We start from the raw sequence: 22634 nt of genomic DNA on the forward strand, positions 1-22634 counted from the left end.
TATTGGCACATTTTAAACACGCTTGTAAATATATTAAGAAACCTAACAATTTCAATTAAGTTATACATTAATGATACTTATTTTCGCAGGAATACAAGCAAATGAGTTCCACGAATTGAAAGCGCAAGGAAACCTAGGACCACAGAAAGTGATACTAATATAGCAATAAAGGGATCGCCGATCTGCAAGAAGTTTCAATAGACATACGTTACTATTTGATTCATTGTATACAATTTACGGCCTAATGACGAGATGAAACTAGAATTAAAGTGCAATTCTAAGCCAGGAATTCAAAACAAATATATCTAAGACTTTTCCTATCCTAATGTATTTCATTAAAGATAATTTATGAAAGAGTAACTTACAAGAAAGCAGATTCTTTCTGATTAGTTTTTTTAAAATATTTTTTTAAATAATGTAGAACTAATGATTCATTTACAGTAGATTTTTTGTGCGTTAGATTTATTCTCCGCCAGGTACGTGATAGTGTCTTTATAGAGGTGCATGTACTTTTTTTTTCCCATAGTGTGCCATTAACGGAAACCCACACACACAAATGGATAAAGATTTGGCGTTAGAAAAATGAAATTTAATCTTTCAGTTTTACGTCCCACGATTATACTGGTTAGGCTAAAGGACACGGTGATTATGAGAAATGAATGAAATGATGGAATGAAGAAAGTGGGAGGAAACGGGAGAGCCCTGAGAAAACCTACGAGCACGGTGTTTGTCCACCATAAAGTCCACACGGCGCGAGCTGGGATCGAACCTGGGACCCCCAAGCACCGGAGGTGAACGCTCTGCCACTGAGCCACCGCGCCCCCATTTGACGTTAGAGTGAATAAATCAATATGTCGGCTTACAAGAAAGGTTTAAAATCTTCACAAATTTACAAATGTAAGTTGTTTTTTTCTTCGTAGCTGAGGTCAAAATGTAAATAACTTTGAATTATTTATTTACATTAGATGTTGCGCCCTTCGGCTCTTTGTACACTATAAAATCGAGTTTAATTAAAACATCTAATTCTTTACTTGTCCGATTAATAAATAGGAAAGTATGTTCATGTTCAATATCATCATTATTGCATTTTTAAATAATAAAAATGAAAGAATACAGTTTAAGTTACGTTTAAATCGTCACAATAAATTACTGTAGAAATACACAAATATCAATTCTCAGACCTAAATATGATTACGGCCCTCTCCCTACTTTGAAATAATTAAATTGAAGCAATCCAGTTCTTAAATTGCAATTAAATGGTCAGAATAGCTTTTAAGTGTGCAAATTATCTGTATGTTATCGACATCTATTGGGATCAAGTTGGTTGGAGTAGCAACACCTATTAGTTTGCCTGTGTATCATTAGGAATTAGCGTTATACACACACACATTTTTGTATATTATAAATAGGATGCTGCAGTTTTGAGTGGTTATTCCAGTCATAAGCCACGTAGGTTTTTCTCCTTACACAAGGGAAAGAAGTTGAAGTGTAAGTAACAGAATTATAAAACTAATAATAGAAATATACATACATAGAGAGTTTAATTGGACATATTGAAACCGAAAAATCTCAATATTTCGTCGAATCCAATTACCTTCGTCGGTGTAGTTTAAAAAGAAAATAAATAAATGACTTTCTGTTCCACAATAATAACTTCAAACCTTTAAAATTCATTAACTAAACTCTGTAAGTTTTTAAAACTCGTTAAAATATTTTGACACCCTCCTATCACGGTATAAATAAGGATGTCCAGTTGCTACTCCGCGAGCATTTCGCCAAGGGGCCACCGAGCACCATTGCCGGGTCTCCTCTTGGGGTACACCGTCGTATGTTCTAAATGAAATCTATATGTGATGATACAAATATAAATAAAAGAAAATTAATTTAGTATTGAACCATGGTAATGTCCACACCTACCCCAAACTAGTTTCTATTTTGTGGGCTTAACATTCAGATAACCTTGAAGATCTAGATCTTTGTGCTTATAATCCTCAAGGACTGTTTATGAAGTTATTACAAGATATTGTATATGAAACATTGACAAAATGACATCACTCGAAGTACTAATCCATACAAGGAAAATATTCTTCGGAACTACAACAAAGTCCACTGTTCTCTTGTATCGCTAGGTTGTTCCAGAATGATTAGAAAATTTAGGTCATATTGTCCTCTGACACACAACTTTAGATAACCAGTGAGGGCGTTTCATAAAGGCTGCATGACGTAATGAACTTTCGCACCATCACCATGGTTCTAGTTAATTTGGAGTGAAGATAGTCCTGTAATGGGCGGGGGTAGGAGAATTGATACTTCAACAAATTAACATCTTTCGAGGCCATTACATGTAATAAAAAAAAAGTGACTTTGGATGTTCATTAGTATGTGTACAGGTCACACTGTTCCACATACCAAAACGAATATTAAATTTAAGATTTTTATGAATTTCTCAGCAGAGGAGGACAGGGGAATTTGCATCTTTCCCTTTACCTGAAAATCAGAAGTTTAATGATGAATATAAATTGAAATTTTTTTCAAAATCTATTATTACAATTTTGTTCATATTTCATGAATAAATAAATAATCCCTACAGTACTATCAATCCTTCGCGGAAGATTTAGAAAGAATAGTTTGCTGGTAGGATATGAGAGTTATGCAGAGGATCCATCTTTTACTTTCAAATTAACTTTGCACTTAACACACAGCCACAACCATGATTGATATATTATATATTTTGATAAGGTCAATTTAAAATACTAGAATTAGCAAATAACGGTATGGGCCGCTGTGATTTCAGTGACACAGGGTGCGAAATCATAAAAGTCGAAGTATGAGGGCTGGGGGACAGGTGTAAAAAATCTTCGCACTCCGTGTTTCGACATTAAGTTCACATATTTAATTATTTAAATATCAGATTAGGGATACCTCTTACTATTAGTTCACCTATTAATTACATATGAATTACATGTTAATAACATAGGAATTACTGTGATTCATTTGTCTGCATTCTTATGACAGTGTCACTTTCTTCACCTTCCACTAAGTTATTAGTAGGGGATTTTTTCAGTGAAATACTGTTTACCTATTTGGTCTATAGCCTGTCTCACACACTTTTCTCAACTTTTTTTTAGCTACTGCTCGTCATAGAATTCCAGAATTATGAGGTATATTAATGGAACTATTATGAAAATACTCAATATAGCACGATACAGTACTCGTCGCAAAAAAGGCTATTTTATTTCTACCTAAAATGAAATGGAAATGAAAAATTAAACTTTCCCACACTTAATTTCAGAGTATCCAATCATTTCTGGTCTTTTCTTTGATCCGAAACGTAGACTTAAGATAGTACAAAGGACACTCATGTTCAAAATGATTGTCTCATATCTATAACTTTCTTCTTGTAAGAATATAATTTGATAATGATTTTGCAGGGTATTTTTAATACTGATACTATGTGTATAATCGAGAAATGTATATTTGTGGTAAATTTCATAGGAAAAGAATCATAAATACGAAAATTAGAATGAGTAAAACAAAATGTTGCTAAATGGACAAGCAAGTTTTATTTTTGTTTTATTGTTCTTATTTTTTGCTCTTTTGATATGAAATTTGCTACAGACGTCTTTTCCGATTATGCACATACCAACATTATAAGAAATACCTGGCGAATTCGTTATCAAATTATATTCCTACAACAACATATTTATAGACATGCAACAATAATTTTGGACATGGGTGTACATGCTTCCTAGTGAATTCAACAGACTCTCACTTATTTCATATATATCTTTACACCTGAAAGAATTTTCGATCTGCATTATGCAAAATGAAATTGTAAATAATCATTAATGTTTCCGTATGTATATATATTACTATTTTATATTTTCATGTTACACTTTTTATTTCTGCTGTTACACCTTTCAGTGTAAAATAGCCAAGGTACTGCATCTGGAACTACGAGGTCTAACAATTAAGTTCGCGAACTTGTCACCATGTGTGATTGAAGGCAGCACTATACAAGCAGTCTTGTATTTTTCCAGAAGCTTATTATTTTAGTGTCTCACAGCAATGTTTGCGCTGACGCGTGACGGTTCTGTGCTTGACAGTTCACATTGCTGTTCGTGATTGCGCATGTTTTCTGTCGTGAAAATGTCTGAGCTGGAATTGGAGCAACGAAAAAAATAAATAAATAAATAAAATAAAATAAAAATAAATAAAAAAGGGGCAATTTTTGGTAAAGCTGGGAAAGAAGAGCAGTAAAATACACGAAATGTTAGTAAGACTATTCATGGCTTTGGATTAATTGTTTTAACAAAAGAGACACTGACCAAAGCTTAAAACTTTACTTTATTTTAAATTATAATTTGTAACTGTTTCTGATATCTAGCATATCCTTCTTCAGACACGATCGAAATTAATGAAAATACAGACATATATATAAATGATAACAACATTTATATATATGTCTGTATTTTCATTAATTTCGATCGTGTCTGAAGAAGGATATGCTAGATATCAGAAACAGTTACAAATTATAATTTAAAATAAAGTAAAGTTTTAAGCTTTGGTCAGTGTCTCTTTTGTTAAAACGAAATGTTAGTGAAATATATATGTACTGCGAAAATGCCATGAAAAGAAGAGCAGTGTACAAATGGGTTAAACAACTTTCAAAGGGGAGGGAACAAGTGACTGGTGACGAGAGAATGAGGCGGCCTGTAACGACTAAAACAATGCCAAAGTTCCTCAAATTATGCGTGCAAATCGGCATCTGACTGAGGGGAGACAGGAACTGTGCAGAAAATTTTTACTGAAGATCTAGGCATGCGCAAAGTGAGTGTCAAAATGGCCCCGAAATACCTCACCAATGAACAAAGGAAAATGGAAGTGTGCACAGACCTGTTGGAAAGGCATGACGAAATTTTAGGCTGAATACGGACAGATGATGAAATATGTGTCTTCGCGTATGATCCTGAAACAAAGCGTCAATGGAAGACCTAACGGAAGACAATTCCCCACGGCCGAAAAAAGTTCCGGCAATCAAAATTACAAATTAAAACGATGTTGATATTTTTTTTTTAAATATATATCTGTGGGATCGTACACCACGAGGTCTAATAGTAAACTACCGACGAGTACTATTAGGGAGTGTTGCAAAGATTGCGCTAGAATGTAAGATGCAAACAACCAGAACTTTTCGCGAGAAACTCATGCCTTCTCCATCATGACAATGCACCTGCCCATGGCACTGTACATACGAGAATTTTTGATCAGAAAAGAAATAACTGAGGTAGACCAACCGCTGTACTCAACTGGTCTTGCCCCAAATGACTTTATCCGAGGATCAAAACAGTGTTGAAAGGAAGATATTTTGATGACATTGAGGCCAATATGACGGCAACTCTGAATGCCATTTCAGAAATAGAATTCCAAAAATGTTCGAAGGGTAGAGTAGGCGCTGCCATCAGTGTATATCTTCCCAGGGGAAGTACTTTGAAGGTGATTACACCAGTATACAGCAATAAGGTATGTAGGACATTTTATGGAACAAGTTCGTGAACTTAATTGTCAGACCTCGTACTTATAAATAAATAAATAAAATATTGTATCGAATAACAAAAGCTCGGTTTAATTAATGAAATACTTAATTAAGTTTCTCATTTCATAATTTTTCACTTTTCATTATCTTGTATGCGTTTGTGAGCGTAGAACAACAACAATAAGGGAGCTAAAGTTTTTCATTCTAGTAAACACTATGAAATCATACACAATTTTAAAATACAATGGAATCATCCTAATGCGGTAATCAAGTAATAAAGTAAACAGTTTATTAATCAAACTAGTTCTATTTTCCATAAACATACACATTCACACTTACCATACAAAAATTACTAACTTGTAATGGAACGATGAAGTACTGACTGTAAACGGAAACACTGTCACAACAAAAACTTCTACTGGTTGTAATCAATTAATAATTTAATTTCTTTTGACGAAACTGTGGCGTTAATAATTCACTTATTTATCCTTTCATTTTTATAATTTTTATTCCTATAATAAGTTAAAGTCTTCACTTTTGTTTTACGCTTTGTACGTACAATATATTGTCCCATAGAAAAACACAATGAATTCTTATAGGAATTATTAAAGTTTTGTGTATCAGTTGGTGAACTACAAACCATCTACCCTAAACTTAACCTATTACTATTACTACTCTTGAAAGTCTTAATAGTCAGCAACTAATACACCAAATTCCTCCACATACGCCATTTCATCAATTCTCCTTAGATAAGATTTAAAAAAAAAAAAAAAAAAAAATCAACATTCACAATGAGTCCATTTAAAGTCATTATTAACAAGCTAATTAATATGTTTCTCATTGTTCTCCCGATGACATATTTTGCGCTGCTGATGCTAAAGCATCATGTACTTCTTTAGCATAGCTAACTTGTAACCTCACTGTAGCCAAAAACTGTCCATAGGTTAATGAATCTGGGGCAGGCTCTGTTCGAGTAACTGCCACTGGAAGATGGAGGTATCTCTGGCTACTACTCCCTTGATTTAAACACTCAACAGAGGTTTTCTGTAAAGAAAAGGACAGAAATGATATGTAATATCATGATATGTATGTACATATTAGATTTGTATTTACGTTCTTGTCAGCGCAAGGCTACATATGTTGAAACTTACGCTTTAAAAAGTGGAATTTAAACCATTATTGTGCGTTTGATGCTCTCTCACTGAGAACTGAACCATGGACCTTGCGTGCTAAAGACACGCCGTTAGCCACTAGACTACCGAGGACGGTATGTTGATATTATACTGAAAATTCTCAACCATTTATTAGATTTTAACCATGGTAATAACTTTAATATGATAAAATTTCCTTAAATGAGAGATTTTACATTCCGAATTATTACGTCGTAAAATACTAAGGTATTTCTCAATTTATTAAAAATCATAATCAGCAATATTTTATTGTAAATAGTCTACAAACATTTCATGCACTAGCGTCCAAAAAAATCAAAATAAAACTATTGATAATTACAAATGATCGTTATAATTAATGAATTTAACACATAATTGACTATTTTACTAATATCTGTTAATTAACCATAACAGGATTATTTTTTAGTTTAATGAGTTGATATTTGAGTATGACAAATGGTGATGAAACGGACCCCGGGTTTTCATATTTAAATTTACTATGGAAACCAATAGTTACAGTATTCCAGATACAGCTGAAAATCAATTTTAGATTGGGAATATCAATGAAAGAGGGACGCAGCTTCCTGGAAGTTGTAAAAGCCTATTTACAACTGCGGACAAAACTTTAGGTGGCCATATACGAAATGAAATGAAACACTTCTACTAAAAATAGATGACAAACGCCTCCTTTTACAGCTAGCTGAAGGATCTAAAAAGTTTTTGAGGTGATCTGGTGTAGAAATTATGGGACCTGTCTTAGGTGATTCGGTAACTCATTCGGGAAATAGCACATTCTGCATATCCATGTTCTTCAAGTTACCTTTCTACAGCCTTTTTATGCTCTTTTTGAATCTGCATTAATTCTTTGAATTCTCTTCATATCTTCTGTGAAAAGCTTTAATGCTCGTCAGAACTCTCTGAATACTTTCGTGAAATCTGATTACATTTTCTCTGGCTGTTCCATGAAATATAGCAATTTCTTTGTCTCTCGGTATATTTTAAATCGTTTCCTGATTAATTTTAATTTCTCTGACTTTCAAGGTCAGTAAGAAACCTTCTGACATGATGGAGCCCATCAATGCAATCAAACCTATCGTGTCCACCCATGTACACGCGCGAAAGCCAAAGATGAGATTGTTGGGAGCAGGTCTATCTCACAGGATTAGCTGTCTTACCTAATCACTGCTGAAAACATTTTCGGTGGTATCGGAGACCGTAATGGCAAGGTGGATGGTATTCAGCGATGAGAGTCATTTCTATCTCGAACACAGACAACAGTGGGCATGTCCATAGGCAGGAGAGTGGGAAAATCCAAAGTGTTCACATTCCCTATACAAGACCTACGCCCGGTATTCTGACATGAAGGAAATAAGCAACATATCCCACGGCTTCTGGTTTTCATTGAGATGATTATGACTAATCTGACTATCTGGACATTTGCAGGAACCCATCTTCCAGCAGGGTAAAGCGCATCCCCACATTGCCAGAGCTACCTAACGTGCTCTATTCTAGTTCTGGGTCAAAGCCCTATTAAGCACGTGTGACCAAGCCTGACCGTTATGAGGGCTCCCGCAACGACCATTGCCTAGCTACACAAAGATATACAACGAGCAAGGGATTATATACACCCGAAACACAGATTCAACATCCGTACGACCGGCTACCTGCCCGAACACCTCCTTGTGTAGCCGCTCAGAGTGGTTAACTATGCACTAAATGTTTCTGGATACCTTGTATAACATGTTCTGGAAATCTCATGAAAGACACGCTGAGATCACTGCCATTTACAATCACCACCTTGTTGTTAAGTTTAATGTTAGCGATTATACTCTGAGGTTAAGAAAGACAGAGATGATGATAATGATGGAATGAAGAAAGTGGAAGAAAACGAAAGAACCCCGAGAAAACCTACGCACACAGTGTTTCTCCACCATACAGCCCACTCGTCACGACTACCTTCTTGTGTACTAACTCGGGTAGAATCGTGAATCCCTACTGGGTGTTCTTCAATGCGTTTCCACGAAGTTATATTTTAAGGAGAGACAAATACCGGTATGGCACGAAATTTGTTGGTAAATATACATCATGAGTTCACTGTATTTACACTTCGGCTATATAATAAACTGTTCACGTTGAACAATTTAGTACAGAGCTGATGACTTCTCCATTCTTGATAATTGCACTTAATGTGCTTACGACAGCATTTGCTGTTACACTGCATGCTATATATTACATTTTACCATAATGTTTACGGTAAAGCCTTAAGACTGGACAATTGATACATTTTGTATTTATTAGCAACAATTGTTAATATGGTACTTACCAAGTTAAGTTCAATCTGATCGCATATGGAATAAAATTCTTCTATATTTTTATCAAATCGAGGTAAAGTAACATCCACACCTTTCCTGCAAGAAACGAAAGAGTCTTCTAAGCTATTACTATATTTTTTTTTTATCAAATCAGAGTACAGTAACATCCACACATTTTCTGTAAGATATAAAAGATATTCATAATTAATAACAACAATTTGAGGCTTAATCCTTTCAGAACTATTGACGATAACATCACTTCATGGCATTAGTATATTGATATGCTAAATAATTTAGGATTACATCCCATTGTTCTTCTAACAATGGCGACAGCATGTCACTGAACAGCAGATGGAACAACGTATTACCTTTAAAATGATGCATGATTTATTGCGTTATAATAAGAACTTGTAGTGCTGTTCATAGAAGCGTGCGTTTTATTAATTATTATTGTTTTCTCTTCTGATGTTGATGGAATTTACCCCTACCTTTGATCGATTTCTCTCCGAGGCAATATTTAAGCTTCAAATCAGAGGTACGCTATCTTTAACGAAAATCAATTTTATTTTATTTTACTTTACTTTATTCATTTGTTTAATCAACTTACAAACTTATGCATTTATCGGGTTCAAGTCCAACCAATTCACTCAATTAGGAAGCTTCAACGAAAGCATAAGTTTTCATGAAAATTGAGTAATTTTTAGGAATATTCTCATTACACACTATTTCAAGAGGAGGATTAATTTGCTCCCTTGTTTCTGACTGGTTTGAACAAGAAGACAGATAATACTTGATGAAAAATAATAACATATAATACTGTTACATAAAAATCGGAGAAATTTTAGCGGTTACTTTTAAGACTGAGATATTTTCAGCCTCTATTCTTGATCGATTTTAACCTAACGCAATACGCTTACTTGGAAAGAACGCATAGGTTTAATTAAAACCGAATAAAATCTCATTTAAGTAGCTGTGGAACAAGCAGAAACAAATTCAAGTCGTTGTGAATAGCAGAAGCTCGCTTTAATTATTGGTAGTAATACCGTGTGCTAAATACACAGATGCTTATCAAGATAATCGAAAACCTTAAGAAAATGTAATTTATCTGAATAATATGGCGTGGGATCACAATTAACCTGAAGAACAGCTTTTATTAGTCATGGAAGGGTGTATTTAAGTCATGAAATGATTTCACAAGAACACTGAACAGTCCACAGCAAAAAACCTGCAACATGAGCATGTAAGTTCGTGAAATTACGCCTTTAAAACAGCGCAAGGAATCAACATAACGTCTAAGTAGCACGAATCATGCCAGGAGAAACCTCAGCGTCCTCCCCTGCACACTTATTTTGGAGCAAAGGACTTCGTCGTTTCACAATAGTTGCAGGATATTTGCTGCGGACTGTACCATTCCTCACTCAGTGCTGTCAGTGAGGATGGAGGAGGATATACCCTCTGGAGTCTGAGCTCCAGAACTGATTACATATATGCAATAATGTGAACGTATAGGGTTGGGCGGCCAGGAGAGGTAGTGTAGTTTCATCCTGATGTTTATGAAACTACTCATTAATAGCTATAGCAGTGTGAACTGGTGCATTGTCGTCTTAGAAAATTGTTTATTTGCTGGAAATATCGGACCATAGGATGCATGTGGCCATCTAAAATGTTTACATAATGAGTCATGCGAGCCACGGAATACTAGGAAACCAGGGCGCACAGTTTTCACAATATGGAAGAGACATTTCTGAGAATAAACTTTGTGGGTGTTTGGGACACATAAACACGATCTATTAGAAACAAAGTACAAGAAAACTTGTTGGACCATCAATCACTGGCTGTCCACTTTGTATATTGTCGGCACCATTTTCTTCGTTGTTGGTGGCAATCAGGAACTTGAAACCCGACCGCAGATGTTCAGGTTATGCAATTCGCGTCGATCGCAATATGCTGTTCCAGCTGCTGAGTTCTGCAGCCACTTGGCCGATTGTAACAATCCTTATCAGTGAGATTCCTCGTCCACCCACTATTACTCTTTGCTGATGTTGTTTTACGATGAGTTCTAAAGGCTGTTATCATCCTGAACACTGTTCCTCGAGACACGCCTAAGACAATGATTACCTGAGATATACGTGTGCCAAATAGCCGCTCACCCATCACAATTTGACCTCTTTGAAACTCAGAGAGGTTTTCTATTTTCTATTACCACCATCTGCCCGCTTCAATATATGCCTCCGTCTAGCTGGATGACGTACTACAGACAAGTAGCTATATACCACTAATAACAACCAAGCGTTGTAAACACATCGTCAATATTACCACCTTTCACATTTTGTGTGTTATAAACTATAGGTGTATCTATTATTTTAATGTATTTCAAGTTGGGGGAAATTTACCAACTTACCCCTCGAAGATTTTAACCCCAACTAAATGACGCAATTCCTAAGCAAAAGAACATACCATGCTTTATACAAACTGGAAACTTTTAAGGATTAATTTAAACCATGAACATATAATTATTTCTTAAGTTTGGAAGGATACTCGCCAAGTTTAAATAAATCGGATATATATTACAAACGTTACCGGGAAATAGATACAGATACAAAGTAAGTGTTCAGTTGAATATTTGAAGCTCGCTCCAAGTGCGGGACAACAAAGATTTTGTAAAAATCCTTCAAGTAAAGGAAAGACGTGACGATTCCAAGAAGCTAATCAGAACAAGAAAATAACTACGTTCAATTTATTCTAATCAGAACTTAAAACCTTAAATTACCTATTTTTTAGTTAACTAAATTGTTTTAAATATATGCGCCATTGCACTTAAAAAAAAAAAAAAAAAAAAAAAAAAAAAAAAAAAAAAAAAAAAAAAAGAGGTACGCTTCATCCTATCAAATTTAAAGAAACCAGAAAAATATGTATCTTGGATTGAAGGATCTGTAGACTAAAGACGACGGCTGAAACGTCCCATTATGATAACAAATGAAATGATTGAATAAAAGATAGTGGAAACAAACAGGATAACCCTCAGATAAACTTACGCACACGGTATTTGTTTACCACATAAATTGATAAAGATGAAGGAACTGGAAGGAAAAAAAAAAAAAAAAAAAAGAGAGAGAGAGAGAGAGAGAAGGGAACTAAAGAATCCCGAAATTCATCATGTCCCTTTATGAATATGTAGATCTGAATGTATATATATATATATATATATATATATATATATAAAATAAAAAAAATAACGATATATAGTACTACTCTTCAATACTTACACCGAACCAACATCAATGAGACTATTTTGATGCAGTGTTTGCGCAGCTGTCTTCAATGTAGCCTGAAAAAGAAACGCCACATAAGTAAGATATACAACACAATGCTTTTCTTAACGAAACAATACTTGCGTCAATAATTAATTTTCATAATAATACACAAGCAACTGTTTATTTTTTATTAAACAAGTTATCGTGTGAGCATGAGTTTACAAAGTAAATACAGGGATTGTCCGTAAAATAATGAGACTGAGTCTGGTAAAAAGCAGTTATTTATCCAATTCTTCAAAACAGTCTCCTTGAGCGTCAGTATACCGCTGCCAACGCGATTCCCACGCTGCAAAGGTTCCCTGAAAGTCATCTGCCGTAACCTCTTTCAGAGAGTCTGTGATAGCCCGTTGGATGACGGGAATATCGTCTAAACGGTGACCTTTCAGGCTTCTCTTGAGCTTTGAAAACAGAAAAAAGTCTGGTTTGCTGACATCGGGGCTGTATGGTGGGCACATTTTTGTCCAAACCACTGACTGAAGGGCGTCCAGATCGCTACATGTCTTCAACGGTCTCCCGTCTGTTCTTGAACTCACTGAACCACTGGAAAACCTTAGCCCTGTCCTTGTAAGCCTCCTTGACTAAGGTAAGTAAGGTAAGTGTCTGGGAAGCAGATTTGCCCAGGTGAAAACAAAATTTAATAGCGTAGCGCTGCTCCAGCGAACGCTCCATTTTTCATGTTTTTTGCCGTCACAAAAACTCTTAAAACAGCTTTTACGCCACGCGTGATCCTCACTGCGTTAGAGCTCGGACACGACTGCAGCCTGGTGCGTTGCTTAGCTTAGATCCCCCACCACAAATCCCGCTGCCGGGAGCACGCTGCTGGCGACTGAGGCGCCTGCAGGCCAGTCTCATTACTTTACGAAATGAAAAATGAAATCATTGAGTTTTATGTCCCACGGTTATGCCGATTAGGCTAAAGGAGACGGTGATGATGAGGAATGAATGAAATGGTGGAATGAAGAAAGTGGGAGGAAACGGGAGAACCCCGATGAAACCCACGCACATTGTGTTTCTCCACCACAAAATTCACTTGGCGGGGGCTGGGATCGAACCCAGGACCCCAAGCACCAGAGGTGAGCGCTCTACCTCAGAGCCACCGGTCTACAAGTTGCATCTGAAGCAAATGTGGTGGAATGGAGCAAAATATTGGATGCTATCTCATTTTATTGAGACATAAATTTGTAAAATTCACGGAAGAAATACTTTACTTGATTTCACAATGGAATTGTAAAAGTAATTAAAATCTATCGGAATCTTACTTCAAACACGTATAATAAGATGAAAGTACGAAATGGAAAGTGTACTCGCTACAACGTAGTACTCCATAAGAAATGCATATGAAGGGAAGTGACATGTGAAGTCAGTGTACAATGTGATAGTAGAAGTATCGCAAACTTGTACCACACGCAAGACATGTACTTTTATGCCATATGGGATTTTCCCACAATTTTCGATTATATGTAATCTCCGTCGCTGACGCGGCTGCTCCCTACAGATGCACCCCCTCGCTAACTCTCAGTTCCACCTGCTGCACTCCTGCCCTGTCTCGGTTATTTAGCATTCATAATGTTTAGTGGACACCTAGCACAAATTGGTTTGTATTTTAAAATTAATTCGTGTTTTATGCACTGCAGATTTATGACCTGCATACACACGTTTGAACTTATAATTAGCCCCTCCTTAAGTCAATCTGCACCCATTAATGCTACTCCTATCTTAAGAAATATCGTACTTTATAATGCAGTGTAAGAGAAATTAATATTTCATGGATATAAGTATTCCCTTGTGCGGGAACTAGTATTTTCGTATGCGTTTTGTAATTTTTGGATTCTCAGGAACATGTATTTGATAGGTCTCCACCCCCAACACCTCTTAACCGCTTAGCCACGAAGGAGCTCTACATTATGTTAGTGTAGGGATCCAGCATAATTATCCAAAAAATGGTAAATTCTGCTTATTTCTACTAGTATTACGTTACTTTAGTTTAGTCTAGGTTAGCTTAGGTTACATTTACTTAAATTATGCTAGATCCTTCATCTACTTCTCCTGTAAATTTTGTATTTTTTAAGTGCTTCTGGATCCCTCTGCTAAACATTAATCCCCGGGCCGCCACCTGCAGAAGATTAACCCTGCAAACATTATAACTTACGGAAGAAGTTCCATTCCAGGGTGGAGATTTACTTTAGGAGCGCTTAACGCTATAAACACAGCGCGTATGCATTTACCATAAAAACAACAGTAAAAAAACGGGTTCACTCGAGTAGATGGTTCTATCAAATACAAAACCTATGGGTACCCTGTCCTAGGTGTCTACTAAAAGCAAGAAGGTATCTAACCCAAGTAAGGACACGGCGAGAAAAGCGGGGCAACGCGGGAGTGAGTCCGTAGGGAGCATGCTCGTCAACGACGGTGGGTATGTGAGCGAAGGTAGTCGATATACGATGTATTCCTCAAGTTATTAGATGTCTAGCTAACTTTCAACTTAACAATTCGTTGACCTACAAGAAATTAAAATATACTTACAGCTAATGACTCTCTTAATGGTCCGATTAAAGACTTCACTTTAGAAATATTGTCCAATTTGTCAGGTGTTTGTTGAGATGAGGGTAGCTGCTGCTGTGTTTGGCTTTGTTGTTGTTGCTGTGGCGGACCTCCTGTAGGTTGTTGCGCTGGTCCTTGAATTCCTTGTTGTAGACCAGGCTGCATGCCAGGTTGCATTCCAACAATACCTGGCTGTTGCATTCCTGGCATTGCCTGAATATTCATTTTATTTAAAATTTTGCAAAACCGATCATCAGATATAGTGTATTAGCTTCTTGAACGATTTTATTTCGTATTTCACTTATTCACAACAAGATAGTTTTTATTGCTGTGCTATCCTTTTAAGAAGTTCTCATTCATTGACTATCAGCAACGATTTCTCGTTTATACCCAGCAATCAGAAGTTGCTATTACTACATTTATTATTACAACAGTTCACAGATTTGACATGCACATTAGTACATTCAAAGTGACGTACTTTTATAAGTATATAAAATTAAGAAAGTTTCACAAATAATTGCATTTAGACACCATTACACATGTGTGTGTAAACAACCTGATTAATGTTTCTCTTTTTTGTTCCATGGTCAAGTGGGTAACTTACTCCTATTCCGATCCGAGGACAACACGAACAAATTAAGACTATGTGATCTATGTCAGTGTTAAGACAGGATAAAGTAAATAAGTAATAACCAACTATTTGCCTCGAAGTTAATTTAAAAAAGACTGTAACTGTTATCAGAATTACATACGTTGCGAGATCTGGGCAAACAACAAAACATCTGGGAATAGTGCTTACTGTGATAGAGGTGCAACGTTAGTATGTGAATGTGAAGTTGGCCAATAGAGCTTAGTGGAAATGGCTTAATATCAAACTAGTTAGTTGAATATTCTAATTATAAGAAGTAAAAGCGGGTACTTGGTTCAATCATGCCACCAACAATTCAAAACGCACTTAACGCGGACAGAGATAAACGTCCAAGGACAACTGGAGAAAGAAGGTAAATACTAGCTGCATTCATGTTAACCACTTGAATAATTTTAGTGTTCTATGTCAATCCTTATTTAAGTTACACTTTTTGCCTTTTGTGCTGCAGAGTAGGTCCAAAGTATCAAGACAAAAGGTTGGTGCAGTTTTACTATGCGGATCCATAGATTGTTAAATGTACAGAAAAATTTGAGCAAGCCTTTAATTCGCCTATTTCATGTCGAGAACAGAACTTTTTGATCGATTTCTATCCGTGCTACTCCACAAAACGTTCCTCTTCGTAACCAACATACGTTGTTGTGAAAGTAGAGTTGTCACATTCAATTGTCATCTTTGAATACAACGAACTAATTACTTCTTTACACGCTAATGTCTAATAACAACATACGTCCATTGACAATAGTGCCAACAAGATGAAGTCTGTGTCATTTACAAATACATTAAACTTGGTAACTCTTTACTTTGGGCATGGCAGTGATATCCTGTCTGTTAGTATTATTTACGGGTTGTCACATTCCTTGCTGTTCCTTATTCACACAGTATTGCCGAGCGAGCGTTAGCGAGTGAAGGAGGGGTAGAGTCCTGCAGGCACGTTGTTTTCGGTCTTTCGTTCTTGGGAACTGTAACTGCAAGAACCGATTCAGATGAATCGGTTATTGTTTTTGCTTTGCGTAAAGACTTGCCTAAAATCAGATTCACCATTTCTTTCCTGTAAATTTTACGTATTTTTTATATTTGTGAATCTACTCTTCGGTACATAACACCCTTTAAAATGTGATACTTTCACCAATGAGAATATAAAGGATCGGTTGAGAAATGTAGATATTGCAGAAATAAAGGTAATTATGTCACAAAGAATAAGGTATTTTTAATTTACCTAAATATAAGCAGCGTAACCTTCGCAGAATATTGCATATAGATTTCAAATTTGCCAACCCGATTCTTAAATATAACACTAATATATGGGTATAATATATTTTAGTAGAGTATCACTGACACGAAGCTTGTAAGGTTTTAAACCAGAGCTTGTTTTGTTGAGCTAAATTCGTGATGTAGATTAACAAGAAAATGGAAATTCGGCCTTTGTTTAGCGAGGGGAAGGGGGGGAAGCATTTTTACTACTTTTCTGCGATATTCTACTCAAATTCGGTCGATTTATGGTTCCATGCGTTAAATGAAGTTAAGTTAGTTTAACAATAGTTAATTCACATAGTATTGCCGAGCGAGCGTTAGCGACTGAAGGCGGGTTAGAGCCCCGCACGGCACCTTGTTTTCTGTCTTCGTTACGAATAGACAGGGTTTGAAAAAACCCGGGTATTTTTGAAAAAACCCAACCCACCTGGGTCCATGTGGGTTTTTCGGGTATTTACGGGTTTAATTGGGTTTTTTCGAAATATTTCAATGTCTTTGGGGTAAAAATGTTAAAATACGATTTACATTTCAAGACTGTCATTGTCACAACTTGCAACATTTTTCTATTCTCTGCTGTTTTGAAAAAATGGCCGCCATTTTGAAATTTTTTATTGGATAGCCGAATAAATGTATACAGCAAATTTAGAATGTCTCGTGCTTCTACCCTCGAAATTTGAACTTAAAAAGTCCGAAAATTGTACCCTGTAGCATGGATACACGCTATTTTGAATAATGGCCGCGATTTTGAAATTTTATGAAGCCAAAATATGTACATCTATTTTAGTTTCTCGTGCTTTTACTCTGAAAATTTGAACTTGAAAGACCGAAAACTGCCCTTTGTAACGTGGATATCCGGTTTTTTATATATATATATATATATATATATATATATATATATATATATATATATATATATATATATATATAGCCATTTTGTAATTTTACGTTCGTATGCCGCCAAAATCTATGCATAAAATTTAGAGTGTCTCCAGTTTGTATCCTGAAAATTTAAAAGATCGAAAGTTGAACACTGTGTAGTACAGACAGACAAGCGAACAAATGTAGATTATCCCAGGAGCCTGAGTGACGTTCGGCAAATATGAATACCAAATAGCTATATTAATTTGAAGCAAAGACATAATTCATGAAATTAATATTTTTCAACGTAAAAAAATGGTTTTATTGTTGAAGTTCACTTTTGATGCTTTGTGCGTTCAATTACGGGAATTTCCCGAGCACTTGTTGCAAGACAGATCTTTTCTAGTGTTTGCCAACTACGGAAAGTAGAAAAACCACACCCCAGCAAAATTCCCTATGATATAGGTCTAAGTATAACGAATCTCTGTTCGGATCCCCTCCACCATGGGAAGGAAAATACTATCATAGTGAACAAAAGTACATTCGCACCTGTGTTCTGCATATCCTTAGTACATTCAATAATAAGGTTAATGCTATAAATTAGGAATGGCCAAAATTTTGCGGATTCCGGAAATTTTACTTTCCGGATTTCTGAAAATTCCAGAATTCAGAAATTTTTCCGAATTCCAGAATTGGCCATCCTTACTATAAATGAGAAACTGAAATCGGCATTGATTTTTTTTTTTTTTTTTTTTTTTTTTTTGTATTTATCACCACTTCTTTAAAATTATCGAAACAAATGAATAAATTAATCTTTACTTGACAATTTTGGATTTGGAAAATGAAAATTACACTTCTACAATTCTTTAAACTTACACTTCAACTACAGGAAATTGCTTTAAGAAGTCCTTTTTTTACTCTCAATAAATGTATAAAGTTCCTTACAAATAAATTTCAAATTTTCCGTGATACAGTCCCTGTCAACTCTTCAAAATTATGTAAGCAGATGAACAAAATATATTAATCGTTGATAGATGGTGAAAGATGAGTTTTGGATTTACAGAATGAAAGTTATTTTTTAAATCTATACTTTGAACTAGATACAAGTTTGAAAAAACCGGTCATAAATGGGCTGGTAAGAAGTATGCACCGATCACCGGCTTTAATCAAAATAACAGCAATATTTCGGCCAGGCCGGTGAAAAACCAACCCTATTCTTTTCCGAAAACTAATTTAAAACAATTAAAGGCCTATAATTCATATTTTATAAAGTAAATGTTTCAAAATGTATTAAATGAAATTAAATATCTTCCAGCGTAAAATAAATAATTTTATTGTTGAAGTATTCACTTCCGATGCTTTGCGCATTCAATTGCGGGAATTTCCCGAACACTTCTTTCACGACAGGTTTTCCCTGAAAATGCAGCTTGCTTTACTGTACATCGAAACTTCAATTATTACTGAAGTTTGAATTCAGCACTTGAAATAGTAAGCGTTACGTAGTCTTGGGAGCTCCGAGCATTAAGCTTCTTAATTTTGACGAGGCTTTTTATGCTACTGCTGGTGTTGATTCTACAGAATGCTTATTTGAAGGGTAGCAAATGACTGTTGTTGGAAAACCAAATTGTTGTTGTTGGAAAACCAAATTTTACTGAATAGTTTTGTTACCACCAAAGGTAAGAAATAATACTAATAGTTTTACTAATTAATGTATTTACATATTTACTGTATCTTAATGTATTTACATATTTACCTATGATCTTAAATCCGTCAACATATGAGGGATAACGTCTCTCGGTGGCGCCGAGTCTGGAAGCACACTATTCACGGAAAGTACTTTTCTAAAATATAGAATTGCTTATTTTACTTCAAATAGGCTATAAGCATAATCCACACATTAATTTGTTCTATAATTATCTCAAACTAAGGGAAGTTTTTTTTATTCATTCATTCAGTTTATTCAGAACTTAGTTTATGTTGAATGTTGTTGTCTACCTTAAAGTGAAAGCATCTAATTCGCCCAAAGAAAGTTCAAAATCTGATAAAAATAACTTTCAATGTGATAACCTTAGTTGTACCAATAATATACTAACAAAAAGCTCAAAAACCAAGGTGGGTTTTAAGGCGGGTTTTTTCAGGTGGGTCCAACCCGAAAAAACCCGCTGGGTTTTTTCGGGCTGGGCCCACTTGGGCAAACCCTGCGAATAGATCACTTTCTTTTCCCACATAGGTCACCGTAAAGTTCAAGTTCGGTAATCTAGCGCTAAATTTGTTAAGATTTTCATCACACATTATTCAAAGATCAATTGCCAGTCACCACCATCAACTCACTTCTGTAAATAATCCCTTAAAAAAAAAAGTAAGTTTTGTCTCTAAGCTGTTCGCGGAAATTCTTATGGCCAAGATATTTTACTTCAAAAAAGAAAAGGAAATTTCCGACATAAATCGGTGCACTAGAAACCAAAGATGATCTTGATACTGAGCACCATTGAAGAAAGGATTTTACTCTAGAGATCCCATATTTAATAGAATAATCATTATTATTATCACATATTATAGAACATTTTCATACATTAGCATTTTTTTAAAAAAATTAATCCAATTGTTCTTTGTTTATGCAGGTCTGAATTGGTTTGCAGGGTGAAATATTGCAATACTCTTCCAGATATTCCTTTCGATCCTAAATTCATAACATACCCATTTGAGTCTAGCAGGTAAGTACATAAAGTATAATTTAAAACTGTTGTAGGTACATATTAATGTTTGTGGTTGAGTTCCAAAATTTTAATGTAACGAATTGCATGTAATATATCAAATTAATAATTACAGACACTGAACTTCAAAGCCTAATCCGTGTATTAGGACATGGTTATTCAGGGTTCACACATTCTGAAAAATCAGGGAATGTCAGGGAAATTATGCATTTTCCGTGAAATGTCATGGAAAGACAGGAAACGTGATTGTGCAAGTGTAACATCTTTTTTTTTTTTTCAACATTGTTTTTTTCTCTGTCAGTTGTACAGATTGACATGTATAGGGAACCACAATGAAACAGCATTCCCATGATTACAGGGATACAGTGTTGCTATTTCGTGCTGAGAGACTGAAGCACTGTGTGTGTGTATTTGTGTCTGAGACAGAGAGAGGGATAATTGATCATATAAAAGTAGAAATCGAAGTATGAGTTGTCATCTTCGTGGACATTGGTTTTAAGATAGAGAAACTACTGAGAGAACTGAAGGCATCAGATAAAGATAAACTGGCTTCCAGGCTTGACTGTGGAAACTTTTTGGTGGGCACAATTAAAAAGATTGTGGAAAGGAGTCTTCTGAAATATAAACTGGTTCGTGCTTTGTCAGCTTTGGGCCCCAGGCTACAAAAAGTAAAATTCAGAACTTGCTCGGACGAAGATGAAACACACCCTACAAACTCTGCATGAGCATAACAGGATATCTAATTCTGTAGCTGAGAAAGGAAAGTTTCTTTCTGTACTGAAATTCAGGGGTCTCATGACTTCAAAGAATACGAAGAGAAGATGTGCAAAATCGGGTTAGATGACTTCTTTGCAAAGGTAATATCCAAGAAACAAGAATATTGTGATTTGTGGAATGTTATGAAAATATTTATCTAACGGCAATGTCTCAGTAGAGGGCGGGTTCTTAGTCAATACGTCACTTATTGTAGAAAACCAAATGAAGATTTATCTGGTAGCATAAAGGCAGGTGCATGATGTAATTATGTACTATGGATCTCTTCCTGTTGATCGAAGAATGCTTCTCTCAGTTTGTTCAGCTCGGAGACGCTATGATGAATACCTTGAAAAGAATCAAAAGTATAGAGGAATGTAAAATCAGAGGTGAATAAAGAGAACTAAGTGCTGAAGTTAAGTACTGAAGCAAAGAATAAACAAATGGAATTATGTTACAAACAAGAACAAGACACTCTCGTACTGAAAGCAAATTCTGTTTAAAAAACGTACATGTGAGGATTAACATGTCACTAGTCAGAGTTGGCAATGTTAGGACTGATAGTGGGCTACGGTGGCTCAGTGGTAGAGTGTTCACCTCTGATTCATGGGGTTCTTGGTTCTATCCCAGCTTGCACCAGGTGAACTTTGTGGTGGACAAATACCATGTGCGTAAGTTTCTCGGGGTCCTCCCGTTTCCTCCCACGTTCTCCATTCTACCATTTCGTTTATTTCTCATCATCACCGTCTCCTTTAGCCTAGATGGTATAAGTGTGGAACGTAAAACTGAAAAGGTTTCATTTCATTTCATTTTAGGACTGATTGTAATACGTCTCAGAGGGAGTTGGCAATATGTTCTTGACTGTTATATAGGGTGTTTAATAAGTAATGGTCATAAATTAAACCGTAGATAGTACACGCCAAAACTAACAAAAAAGTCTTAGTAAACATGTGTCCGCAAACGCTTCGTAACGAAGATAGGGGCTGTCGAAAGTGTGGGAAAATGAAGTTTAGAGATGAATATCTCAAAAGTATGAATCGGCAGGGGGCGGTCCAATGAATGACTATCGAAGTCAGACCTGCGCTATGCAGAAATGCATGGTTGATAACTCGTCTTAGGAATGTGCTCTGAAGTAGTTCACAACATGCACCACCACCTTTCTTCGATTGCCTCTCTCATTTCTTGCTGGTTATGCAACCACACACGGCACGTAAACGTTGTCCGCCATTTTGTATCTTTTCAAGCTTTCGACCTGGTACCACGACTTATGAATTACTGGTGGATAGACTCGCCATCGATGTTCATCTCGAGCCCCCTATCCTTGGACAATTTTCCGGGAGTTCCTTCGTTTCTTTGGGGAATCCCTTTCGCGCGCATTGCAGACTTATCAACCATGCATTTCTGCATAGCGCAGGTCTGACTTTGATAATCATTCATTCGACCACCCTCTGTCCGATTCATACTTTTTGAGATATTCGCCTCTAAACTTCATTTTCCCACACTTTCGACATCCCCTATCTCCGTTACGAAGCGTTTG

The 22634-nt window shown here is 35.8% G+C and overlaps 2 protein-coding genes across 3 annotated transcripts in view; one reads left to right on the forward strand and one right to left on the reverse strand.

The window, feature by feature from the left end:
• Positions 1-5805: 5805 nt before the first annotated feature.
• Positions 5806-15264, reverse strand: ix (mediator complex subunit intersex). The gene is made up of 4 exons (XM_081758721.1): positions 14855-15264; positions 12284-12345; positions 9029-9113; positions 5806-6580 (listed from the first exon to the last, which is right to left on the reverse strand). The coding sequence occupies exons 1-4, from the start codon at positions 15095-15097 to the stop codon at positions 6374-6376; spliced, it is 597 nt and encodes a 198-aa protein (XP_081614847.1). The 5' UTR covers positions 15098-15264; the 3' UTR covers positions 5806-6373.
• Positions 15265-15484: 220 nt separating this feature from the next.
• Positions 15485-22634, forward strand: part of atms (RNA polymerase II-associated factor 1-like protein antimeros) — a 34886-nt gene continuing 27736 nt past the window's right edge. Inside the window, exons 1-2 of one of the 2 annotated variants that reach the window (XM_081758720.1) lie at positions 15485-15873; positions 20252-20344. In XM_081758720.1, the coding sequence (XP_081614846.1) occupies positions 15803-15873; positions 20252-20344 (164 nt within the window). In that variant the 5' untranslated portion in view covers positions 15485-15802. The remainder of the gene's footprint in view (positions 15874-20251; positions 20345-22634) is intronic. The other variant, XM_081758719.1, reaches the window with a different exon arrangement.

The sequence above is a fragment of the Thermobia domestica genome, chromosome 5, assembly GCF_964235325.1.
Source record: "Thermobia domestica chromosome 5, izTheDome1.hap1.1, whole genome shotgun sequence".
Taxonomy (NCBI): domain Eukaryota; kingdom Metazoa; phylum Arthropoda; class Insecta; order Zygentoma; family Lepismatidae; genus Thermobia; species Thermobia domestica.